We start from the raw sequence: 12,295 nt of genomic DNA, 5'->3' as shown, positions 1-12,295 counted from the left end.
TAGTCAAATATTAAGACTTCCGGTGGACGATCTCTTCAAAATAAGAGTATCCTCTAGAGTATTGAAAAAAGATTAATTTGCACATTAAAACTATAAATTAAGCATTTAAACGATGCTATAAGACACACATTATGTTTCTGTGTAAAAATAAGTAATTAAATAACATAATATAAATAACATTTATCTAACATTTATCTAAATGGACACTAAAGTAAATACCATTTCCGGATTTCTGATCCGGTCGGAGCGGAAATAACTTTACGTCATAATACTTCTTTGGCTCCGTCTTTTTGGCAAATCTAGAGCTTCCTGTTTGAGAGCTAGCAAATTTAAGACATCCGGTTGCTTTCAGAATAAAAGTGTGGTTAATTAAATAATTATTACATTACATTATTAGTATTATTATTACATTACAGTTATTGTGAAGACACACATTATGTTTCTGTGTAAAAATAAGTAATGAAATAACGTAAAAAATTATCTAAATGGATAAAGTCCATGCACTGGAGTGCCCAAGTCCATTCACTGGAGTGCATGGACTTTATAAAGTGGATGCTGGACAAAAATCCCTTCTATGTATCGACTAGTGTGACATATGCACATGTCCGGGGAGACCTCCTCTACAACACCACACCGTCCGCTAAGCAGCAGAGGTGTAAAACAAAAATTGGCACGCCATACAGCGATGTGAAACGTCACTGTTTTTTTGCAAATATAAGCTAGCAAATATAAGACTAAAGTGGACGCTGGACAAAAATCCCTGCTATGTATCGACTAGTGTGACATACGCACATGTCCGGGGAGACCTCCTCTACAACACCACACCGTCCGCTAAGCAGCAGAGGTGTAAAAGAAAAAAAATTGGCATGAGGTCAGGTAAAAAAATATCCCATTTCCAGACTAAAGTGAACTAAAGTGGACGCTGGACAAAAATCCCTGCTATGTAACAACAGACATTGTATGTGTGTGGAATCGTAAATATAGTCCATATGGCCATAATGCAATATTCTGTCAATAATATTAGACTACACTTTGGTCTCTGTGCGAATTTGATGCAGGTTAAGTGGAGACTCATTGTCTGGTCAAAAGTGCTTAGTCTGGGAGCTTTCCTTCATCAGAGGTTCTCATGAAGTACCCTGTGGCTAAAGCTTTTGTTCTATACTGCTTGAAGCTTCACAGGTGTGAATCAAAACACACAGTGGGACAGCCATCTGCTAACCAAAAGGCCATCTGTTGATCTGTATGTTAATTTAACTCCACCTCTGAATTCAATTCTGTACTATATCATGTCATGTTGTCAATGTGAAAATCACTAGTCTGGGCTGGCTACGGTCAGTCTGCTGGGAGCTCCCGTGGGCCGACCAAGGCCTACGGGGAAGCTATGCTATTTTTGTCATTCTGGACTCTGTCTTTGATTGAATAAATGGTCAACATGGATCTTCAGTTCATCTCTCTGCCTGTGTTTCTCCGATCCGATCTGATGCTTTTTGACGAGGTTTTTCACTACTCTACAAGTTTGCTTTAGCCTAGTTCATCTCTCTAGAGTTTACTACGGTTTAGTGAGTTTTAGGTGTGAAAATACACCACATGTGTAAAGTGGGTAAAGTCATACTATTACAGTGGTAATTACTGGTGTGATTTCGAGAAGGACATCAGCTTGGATTACCAGCAGCATCTAAAAAATGCGTACCACCGAATCTCTGCTCAAATGGGGATTAGATACATGTCTTCAGAAAGGAACTTCCCTCACTCAGAGAGGTAGGCCTACCCTACTCTATTTTTTCTTTATAAATGTTATCACACGATTTGGTAACATTTTTTGTTGGCAGCAAAGACTTTGATGGTAGATGGAAAGACAATGTGAATTATGTTCACATTGCTCAAGCAATTCATGCAGTGCAAAACCTTAAACAACATACAGAATTCAATGGCAGCTTTTGGATAGATGTTGCAAAAAAAACTTGATTGGCCAATTAGTACAGCAAAGAGAGAGAGATGTTCTGTTATGAAACTCCGTAACATTTGGCAATTAAATAGAGGTGGTGTGAAAGGCATTCTTTAGAGTATACTCTAAGGGCGGTGTAGCCATAGCTATATCTGGGTGTAGCCATGTGGTTAGCAGTGTTGCCATGTCCGTCCGCTCATTATGAACGAGTTCGGGCAAGTAAAGTATAAGGTTGCGTTTTTTGGGGGGCCTATTATTGTGCTTGCTTAGTGGTCCCCCAGACATTTTCATGTCAAGGACCTCACTGTCTCGGTACCCAGTTCGCAAAGACTTCCAAATGAACATGTGTGGACCACTCTGTGCTGTGGACCCCAATCTGGAAATATGATGTTGTGCCATACAATATATACATTTAAATTATTCCAAAACATAAACATTTTTAAGAAATTAAAACAAGGATGATCTTCAAGCTCATGTAGATGCGCTGCGACGTCGTTATAAGCTTCAATTACTAATAATCAGATCAGTTACTTTTGAGCCTGTTTTCGTTAGACCTGGCCGCTTGTTTCTCTGGCCAAATCTGGCAACACTCAGACAATAACAGCTCTGCACACGGCACCTGCGGTGCTCTCCGTGCACACCATAGAGTGCACACGGCACACACATCCAGCTGTGTGACAACACGTGACTTACTCTGCACACGGCTCTAACATACCAGAAACCTTTGTCTGACTCACCCTTGACTCAAGTATGAAGACAGGAATGTCACCTGCCAACTCCAGCTGACAGGTGCATCAGGCACTGGGGAGGACAACTGTCTGGAGTTGGATGTTGAAGTCAATGAGAGCCGGGTGGACGACAAGTATATGAATAAAGAGCAGTGTATGTTGTGACTGGGCCCTCTAGACTGGAAACCTGAATCTTTTATTTTCCTGAACAGATTATTAAAAATAAAGACATTATACTAATAATAATTAACAAACACTAACGTGTAGAACATATTAATTACAAAAGGTAATAGTTTTAATCTGAAATTTTTAGATTATGTTTTCTTTCCTTTTTTTATTTTTCTGAAAACTGTAGACTGTAGACAGATATAGAGCCATTTAACACTTTTTGTTTTTAAATATGTAAATACAATAACGTATACAATTGGGGTGTTTGTATTTTGCAAGCAAACAGGCTCAATGGTAAAAATAAATAAATACATGAATAAATAAATAAATAAATGTATGTATTTGTATACAAATACAAATACATAAATAAAGTCAAAAACAAAAGCCAGCACTTGCACAGGAAAAAAGGTTCAAATCCGGGGTAGAAGATGAAAGTTGCATATTGCTGCTTTAAAATCACTTAAAGCAACTCTGAGAATGTACAAATAAACACATGACAATGATGTTGCTACCCAAGGTCTGTGCCCTTTTATCTCCGTCCACAGGGTGGCGACAACGTGTTAAACTTTTCTAACGTGCAGCTAGATAACCTGTATTTAAATTGTATGAATCATTTAAACGGGTTCCTTCCTTTTGCTATTACTACGTTATCGTGTGTGTGTGTGTGTGTGTGTGTGTGTGTGTGTGTGTGTGTGTGTGTGTGTGTGTGTGTGTGTGTGTGTGTGTGTGTGTGTGTGTGTGTGTGTGTGTGTGTGTGTGTGTGTGTGCGCGCGCGTGCGTGTGTGCGTGTGCCACAGAGAGCACCGCAGGTGCCGTGTGCAGAGCTGTTGTTATTGTATGAGTGTTGCCAGAGAAACAAGCGGCCAGGTCTAACGAAAACAGGCTCAAAAGTAACTGATCTGATTATTAGTAACAAGCTGAAGCTTATAACGCCGTCGCAGCGCATCTACATGAGCTTGAAGATCAGCCTTGTTTTAAAAAATTCTTAAAAATGTTCATGTTTTGGAATCATTTAAATGTATATATTGTATGGCACAACATCATATTTCCAGATTGGGGTCCACAGCACAGAGTGGTCCACATGTTCATTTGGAAGTCATTGCGAACGAAAATCTAAGCCTGGGTACCGAGACTAGGAGGTCCTTGACATGAAAATGTCTGGGGGACCACTTAAAGCAAGCACAATAATAGGCCCCCCAAAAAACGCAACCTTATACTTTACTTGCCCAAACTCGTTCATAATGAGCGGACGGACATGGCAACACTGCTCGCCCCGCCCATAAGCCCCGCCTGCCCGGGTTGTGGTTTCGTAAGCCTGGGACCTGGGACCATAGAGTATATATATAATAGAGACTGAACTGGCGCGAAGCTCCGCCCCCCAGCTATTCATGTCAGTGGAAGTTGCTCAGTGGCTGAACTGGCGCGAAGCTCCGCCCCCCAGCTATTCATGTCAGTGGAAGTTGCTCAGTGGCGTTTTGAAGCACCAAGGACTGTCTAAAGACGAGACGCGAAGACCGTACGGGCAACCGTCAACGCCTGTATTTTTCACTTTTGAAATCATGATGTGGATTAATTTATCTCAACGTTGCTCTCGTAGTGGTAACATCATGGACCAGCTGCTTCAATATATCAGGTAACGTACAACATTACAAACACAATGTAGACCAGAACTAGGCAAGATGGTGGAACGAGTGTAATGCTTTATCTGGATGGTGTCGTCCACTAGTAGTGAAATGAAATGAAATGAAATGAAATCTATATTTACCCAGGGTATCTGGGCTAAGCTCAAGAACTTGTTTCCAGCCAGGCCCTGCTCATAGAACACATTTCATCGTAGTGGTTGATGCCTTGTTCAAGGGCATTTCAGCGGTGGTAATTTTAACGTGTCGGACGGCTGGTTCGAACTGGGAACCTTCCGGTATCTAGACCGCGCCGCTATCCGTTCGGCCACCGCTGCCACGAGTAGTAACAGCTTTAATGTTGTATTGAGTTGTATGTGCTTTCATTTGAAATGTACTGTATTCTACATACTGTTAATAAATCAATCAATCACATATAGCTGCCTGCCCTACACATTTTAAATGTTTTGTGGAGTCGAGACTCGAGCAGTTATTCTTATGAATAACACACGATTTAGTCTTAATTTATTTTAGCCTTGGTCTAGTGAAGTCTTCGTCGACTATTATTAAAAACCTTAGTCTTAATTATCATCTTATCATCTGCAAAGACGGGCACCGCTCTAGTAATAATATTTAATTATTAATAGTAATAAATGAACGAAAAATGCGACCTTTGTTAGATAATCGATTCGGGAGAAGAAAATAAGACAAGGTTTCTGATCTCTTGTGTTTCGATGTGCACACTCATTTGTATTTATGTACCACACTGTAGCCCCATGTGGAACCTCTCCCTTCCGTAGCCTCGGAAACCCAGAAGTTTTTATTTCCAACTCCGCGGGGAGACTGATGGTAAGCCTGGGACCGAGTCTAGGCTGCATGTCACGACGTGCATGCCGGCCCTGCATCGCCCATGCATGCATGGGCTCTTAGTAGTTTTCCACTCGCTGTGCATTGTGCAACGCCAGTCCGCCACCTAGTGGTGGGGAATAGCACTGCCTCTTAGACCGTCCTGTCATACCGGTGTGAGGTTAACCTCGCGATACCAGCTAGGCCTTCCCCCCTCCCACCCAACCTCTATGCGTCACCCAAGAGTGTAAACACAACCGTCACACAGCCGTCACACAGCCGTCAATATTACCGTTCAGAATGCATATCCAGTACGTTTTCACAATGTCTTTGTGCGTAATGTGTTGGATCATCTGCTACGTCGCGTGTGTGAAAGGTAACTTTAACCCTAATATGTATATAGTTAACCAAATATCTTAAATTAAAGCCTGGGTATAACATTTGTCGATGGGTAGCATGGGTACCAGTAGCCATGTAGCATGTAGGTAGCATGCAGGTAGCATGTAGCATCACCCTCCTTGCCAGGAGGGTGATGCTACAGGTAACTGCCTAACATTTCTGTGTAAAGGTGTAGAATCAGTCGATGGTCTAGAAAGATGCAGGCCGGGTGACCAGATCCAAACTGTTCATTTGAGGGACAGAAGTATCGCTTGTGTGGGACAGGTGGGACGGGGCAGCAGGGTTAGGCGTTTAGCAACGTAAATCTGCCTTGATATTTACAACAGAGACAACTATTAGGCAACGGACTAACTATTGGGGGGTTTGAACACTGCGGTCTGCCAGTCTCGAGGGCTTACTGGGATACATTTGAAGAGTTGGGTTTTCGTTAAGGTTGAGTATTATTTTGCCAAAATAATACAAAATATTTGGCGAATCGATGGACTCATCCAATCCACGATTGGCGATATATTTGTCCAATCACCCAACCTTAAATGCAACACATTGCTTTTTCTTAATTAAATGTTAAGTCATTTGTGTTTGAATTAATTAAGAGTGTGATTATACACGTATCACATTAAAGCACTTAAATAAAACGGTCATACGGTGTGTATTATAATTTCACTGCTTGTATTGACCGTTTTGTCATTAGCAGCAATATACAAAATTATGATGCGCCGTACAATCAAATCACGGACGGCTGAATCGTAATCAAGTCGAACTTGTGAGGCCAGTGAACATTCACACCTCTAGCAACCGGCATAGCCCGCATCCATCCAAATGAAGATTATATATTAACATCGCTATACATTTCTTTGCTTTGTCTTTAAGGAGAGCATCGTCGGGTGGTCTGCCCTTCTCAACCCGTGCTGGCCATAGTGGGGGACACGGTGGTCCTTCCTTGTCGCATTGAGCTGCCCGTCAGCGCTACAGATCTGACCATGGAGTGGAGTAGAACCGAGAACCTCAAACCCCAGTACGTGTACATCCGCCGGAACGGCTATGCGGAAGGAGACCCGAACCTGAACGAGCGGTACCGCGGACAGAGGTGCAGCGTGTCTGAAAAGAAGCTGGCCGGCGGTGATCTGTCGTTGGAGCTGCGTGGGCTGCACCTCTCTGACGAGGGCACGTACCAGTGTAATGCTCCAAACTTGCACACAGACCTGCACAGCAGATCCTGTTCGACCAATCTCCACGTTGGTAAGGGTTCACAGAATCACCACTTGATTGACTGAATACTGATGTAATGGGTCCCAGGACCCAGGGGTGGTCTTTTAGATGGGGTTTTTTGGGACCCCTGGACCTCACAACGCTCACAATGCCTCGCATTGCGACAATATTGCTGTTTTCACAATACTTATCAAACTAAATAATACCTCACTGTCCTACAATTCCAAGTGCTTCTCAGTGTGGGGTAGGGTTTAATCCTGGGATTCCGGGCCTCCCGGGTACAGGGCATGCAATTTCCCGCCCGGGAAATGACTTCGGGACCCGTCGTCCCGGAGGTTGTTGATTTGTCTTACACTAAAGGAGTTTGCACACAGTGCACGTTATTTCCCCTGGTCAAATGTCCAATCTGAACCCTCCCATCATTTTCAAACATGTTGTTTGATATTTATATATGGAATTATGGATCACACTCGAGGGCTGCAACGGGAACGAGAGCCAGCGGGACCCAACGTAAATGTTGGCGTCGTGGGTGATATTTAAATACCTGCGGGTGGGCACGGGCGGTCAAGATAAAATCAGCGGCACCCCGCGAATCCTGCATCCTCCCGCAATTAACTAGATACAGAGCTTATATACACTTTAGCAAAATATGAATGTCTGAGGAGAACAGACATTTCCTGTCTGCGCTGGACAAGCACCGTGGAGTCACTCTCTCCAGAACATAAATCTTCAGGCACACTCACAAAGCTGCTGCACCTGTCAATCATATAGCCGTAGGCGAGATGATCACATTCTCTGCAGCGGAGAAGGGGAACCTTTCACCTTCAAAGGGTGAAAGACCGTAGCTAATTTTTGTGAAAGTCTTTTATTTGTTTTCCGTGCTTCGACAGTCACAATAGTGCAAACTCCTTAAGTGTCACCTTTTCTGAATAACGTAGTAGGCCTATAACATTATTAATATTTTAAAATATTTTTTTATTGTAGGCTATATGTTCATATTTCGTTCAAATAAAACGTTTTAAACAAAAACGAAAATATTAAACCCTAGTGTGGGGGTCCCAGTTTGAAAAGATTCAGAACCACCGGTCTAGACATGTCACACTTTACTCACGCTCCCTGGCCAGTTCAGCCACCAGTCTGTTAAGATCAGTGGTTCCCAAAGTGGGGTCTGGGGACCCCCAGGGGTCCTCGAGGGAGTTCCAGGGGGTCCCCAGCTAAATGATAGTTACGAACCAAATGGGTCTGTAACTCAAACCATTTGTTCCATTTGTACACTCAAACCGGGGGTCCTTGAAATTAAAATGGTTGAGAATCACTGCTAGAGCCGTACAAATCTTCTCTCATGGGGGTCCTTGGCATATATTTTCTAATGGGGGTCCGCAGGCTAATGAGTGTCAATTTGGGGGTCCTTGACATGAAAAAGTTTGAGAACCACTGTTTTCCAGGGACATTTTATGAGACCCACTTAAAAAATGTTCGAGTACAGTATTGCATACCAGGTAGTGCTGCCAACGAATATTCCATATTCGAATGAATATTCGAATGTAAAAAATAAAAGCATAATCTAATTCGAATTAAGAAAATAACGATAAAAATGCTGTGAGTTCTGGCGAGACTGTGCCACGTAAACTAAATCATTATACAAAAATTAGGCTATTAAGATAATTATGAATCATTCATTTGATCTCACAAGACTCAAGAGTGCACAGGACCGGACCATATAGATAAAGAAAACGTTTTTTTCATATTAAAATCATATACATTCGACATTCAAAATCATTTGAAAATTGTTCGAATACATGTGGTGTTTTAAAAGGACTATTCGAATATCATTTTTGGCCAATTCTGGCAGCACTAATACCAGGACCCCTGGAAGGTGACATTGATTGCATCCTTTCTCAATTTAGTGAGTCTAAGAATGCAGGCTATTTGTATCACTGTTTTCAAAAAAGCACAGGAAACTACAGTTTGATACACAAGGTCTGCTAAGAGGATTTTATACCCAAGACAAACACGTTTTGGTCAGTGATGAGAAGGGCATGGCAGTATAAAGCCAGTCACGTCGTCTCATCTTGTTCATTGACCGGGTGCTGGCACTGCACACACGTTACAGCCGTACACTTTGTCGTACGACGGGGTCGCAGTCGCACACTGGAAATCTGATCTACAATCTCCCAATGTCTGTTCTCACATTAATTGCTTTTGTCGCACAAATATAATATTGGCAATCAACCAAACGCCCAACCATATATAGAATACGATAGCTGAGTGTAGATAATGTTGATTTTTTTTTGTTTTACAGGGAATGTGTCTCAGCCAGAGATCTATTCAGCTGGACCAAAAGATGGCGGCTTGTCTTTGACGTGTGATTCTGGGTGCTGGTATCCACGGCCCGAGATGTCTTGGCTGGACAGTGAGGGCACCGTCCTCGATGCTGAAGCCTCGGTGACATACACACCTTCTGAACACTGCTATGCTGTCCAGAGCAACTTGACAGCGAGGGGAACCGGCAGGTTGACATGCAGAGTTCACCTTGCGCACATCAACCACACCACTGAGGCACACCATGACATCCCACTGATCCCAGGTATTGAATGTTTTACGTCGTCCATCTCTAATATTCATATATTTGTTGGGTTTATTTCTTTCTGTTCATTGTGATTGTCTACACGGCAGTAGTTTTTCAACCTTTTTCATAACTAGGTCCATTATTTATTCTGCATTTGAGCCACGAACCACCATTTGGTGAGATTTAGCCTCTCAGGCCCTAATATGATGTTGTTGTTGGATAAGATTATGTGCATAGGAGGGATGACAGGCAAACATTAATTGAAATAACAATTATTCTACATTCTCTAATTGTGTAATTCTTGCAAATTAAATAATGCAGATGTTTAACAATAATGTAACTCTTGAGAGCGTAAAATGGTTTAATTTCACACAAGAGTTAAAGATCGAATAAGGGTCCATTTGGTACTTAACAACTTTTGCATCATTTTGCTGGGGACCACCTGGAACCCCCCTCAAGGGAACCCCCCTCAAGGGACCACTGGTGGTCCCCCGAACCACTGGTCTACAGTCATGATGTTGAGTTTATTGCTACTGTAGCTGTCTGTATACATGCAAAGATGTTCACCAGAGTGATTTGATTTTTGTCGATTCCTACAGGTCTGAATGCAGGACACATCACAGCGATTGTTATTGGCTCTCTCTGCGCAGTCGGCGCTCTCATCTTGTTGGCATATGGATCCGTTGCAGTTGGAAAAATAATCCGCAAAAGGGTATGTTTTTTGTTTGTTTGTGTGTGTGTGTGTTAAAGTGTTCTATATTCATTTCACATATTAATTAAAAACCTTGCTAAAGACTTAAGAGGGGTCTGTCTCTCCAAGACTATTTTCATGTCTGTATAACATTTTTAGTCGGAACGCACCATAAACAAGTGGAATTGCTGTAGCAATTGCCCTAGTCTCGACAACCGTGCAGGCTTATGCAAAGGCTAAAATGTGTCATTTGGATAGCATGTTATGTAGACGGATGCCAGGTCATTATTGATCTGGCATCTTATAGTGTTTAATTTACTGCCAACGTTTTAATAATCATTTTATCATGATTATTAGTGAGGACCTATTATATGAAGATAAGTTGAAGTGGTCCTTTAAAATGGTAAAAGAAAAGCCAAAAACAAATCGTAAAAAACAAATCCAGATAATTTTCGATACTGATGATGCAATAATAATGTGACCGTCAATGGCTTTGTAGTCACGGAGCAGCTAGTCTGTTGGTGGGGAGGGAGGGCTCACCATGTACTTTGACCAGCTAAATAAATAAAGAATCATCAATGAGTTAAATATAATAATGCGTAAAGCCCAAAACACACCAATGCAACTAGTAGCAACTCCTTGCAACAGAACCTTTTTTTTTTTTTTTTTTGGCTTTCGCCTTCATTTTACATTTTCTTTTATGGAGGGACAGACGGTGCCAGACTGTATTACCAGCCAAGGTGCCTGGCCACGGCCCAGGCACAACAGAACAGTTTTAAGGACACCACACCAATGCAACTCCTTGCAACTGCCATTGGGGATAATGGTTTCATGCAACTACTTTCAACCGTGTAGTTGCAAGGTGAATCATTGGCGTGGTTTGGGCTTTATAGGTATCGGATTCGGTATTATATGCAAATAATCGGACTCTGTCATAATTTCAATATCGTGTATTTCTAATAGCAATGTGAACCTGAAGACCACAATGATTCGCTGACACTTTTTTACATCTCTATTAGATGTGTTGCCAGGATCTTTTATAAAGTCGTCTATGACCCAGAACCTTCCCCAGCTTGACCAGGATGTTGTCCTTCACCGAAGATGACGAGCACACTGCCAAACCCCAGGGTGTTTTTTAAAATATATATATATATTTTTTTAAACTGCACCATGTAGCTTTCCTCTTCTACCACCAGGTTTCCTGGGCAAGTGGTGGATTTCTTTACCATTGAGCTAATGGAGCCTAAGAGAATCTACCATACTGTTTGGACAACATGACATTTTACATTTTATTCATACAAAATAGGTTACAAAGTGCCTGTCACGGGGCAGCCCGTGCCCTATATACACACACACACTCTGATTAAGGACATTGCACGCACGCACACACCACACAGACTGTGGGAGATGATATAATGTCAATACTGTTGATGAATGCATTTCACTATTTATTCACAACATATTCAGGTGTCATAATGATGTACAAATGTTTATTGTTTATTGAAACCTGTGGTTAGCTCATTGGCACTGGTATGGCCTCTCCAGTGCTGGCACTCTTCTGTCAGACTCTGAACTGCTGAACCAGAGCAGGGCTCAGCCAGTCAGCTTAAGACAGGGGGGAAGGGGCCAAGTACTGTTGAGGAGTAGGGGTGTTCCACAGTGTTGATGAGCAAAGTATTACTATTATCGGTGGAGAGGATTGCAAACCCAAAGGATGTTTAGACTAAAATAGAACATCTATTTATGTGGTTATGTAGTCATGTTCAGCGGATATCTGTGAGCTTGTAGATAAGCTGTTTAGATGTAATTGCTTCTCTGTGAGTGGTAGGTTCCTCTCATATAAAAGGGAGACTGCAGGCAGAGCTAGTCAGTTATGCTCGGGCAGGCAACATGCTGACAGCCCAGTGAGAGAGCTGCTAGGGCCCATTTCATGGGCGTAGCCTAGTTCAGTTTTGTTATTTTTCCTTTGTCCTAAGTTTGCCATTAAGTATTTTTGAGTTCTTTGTTTTGGATTTTTGGCCAGTATTATTTTTGCTGTTTGATATTTTTGTTATTGTGAATATCTGCACTGGAGCTGGAGTGGGAGAAATAAAAGCCATACAAAGCATCACTGACTGTTTT

General features: G+C 42.1%; 1 protein-coding gene across 1 annotated transcript; it reads left to right on the top strand.

The window, feature by feature from the left end:
• The first annotated feature begins 4,440 nt into the window (after positions 1-4,440).
• Positions 4,441-11,487, top strand: LOC306919521 (butyrophilin-like protein 10). Its single transcript, XM_079532283.1, has 5 exons — positions 4,441-4,474; positions 6,579-6,944; positions 9,217-9,501; positions 10,083-10,195; positions 11,194-11,487. Exons 2-5 carry the CDS (start codon positions 6,686-6,688, stop codon positions 11,215-11,217), a joined length of 681 nt encoding a protein of 226 aa, XP_079388409.1. The 5' UTR covers positions 4,441-4,474; positions 6,579-6,685; the 3' UTR covers positions 11,218-11,487.
• Positions 11,488-12,295: the final 808 nt, after the last annotated feature.

Source organism: Electrona antarctica (assembly GCF_951216825.1).
Source record: "Electrona antarctica genome assembly, contig: scaffold_26, whole genome shotgun sequence".
Lineage (NCBI taxonomy): Eukaryota > Metazoa > Chordata > Actinopteri > Myctophiformes > Myctophidae > Electrona > Electrona antarctica.
The sequence above is the reverse complement of the archived record's forward strand: the minus strand, read 5'-3'. Positions and strand labels throughout refer to the sequence as shown.

Excerpts from the sequence above, each read along its gene's own strand:
- LOC306919521 (XM_079532283.1), top strand. The coding sequence starts at position 6,686 with ATGGAGTGGAGTAGAACCGAGAACCTCAAACCCCAGTACGTGTACATC. Across the intron at positions 9,502-10,082 it reads TGACATCCCACTGATCCCAG|GTCTGAATGCAGGACACATC; the intron begins GTATTGAATGTT and ends CGATTCCTACAG. Across the intron at positions 10,196-11,193 it reads GAAAAATAATCCGCAAAAGG|ATGTGTTGCCAGGATCTTTT; the intron begins GTATGTTTTTTG and ends CATCTCTATTAG.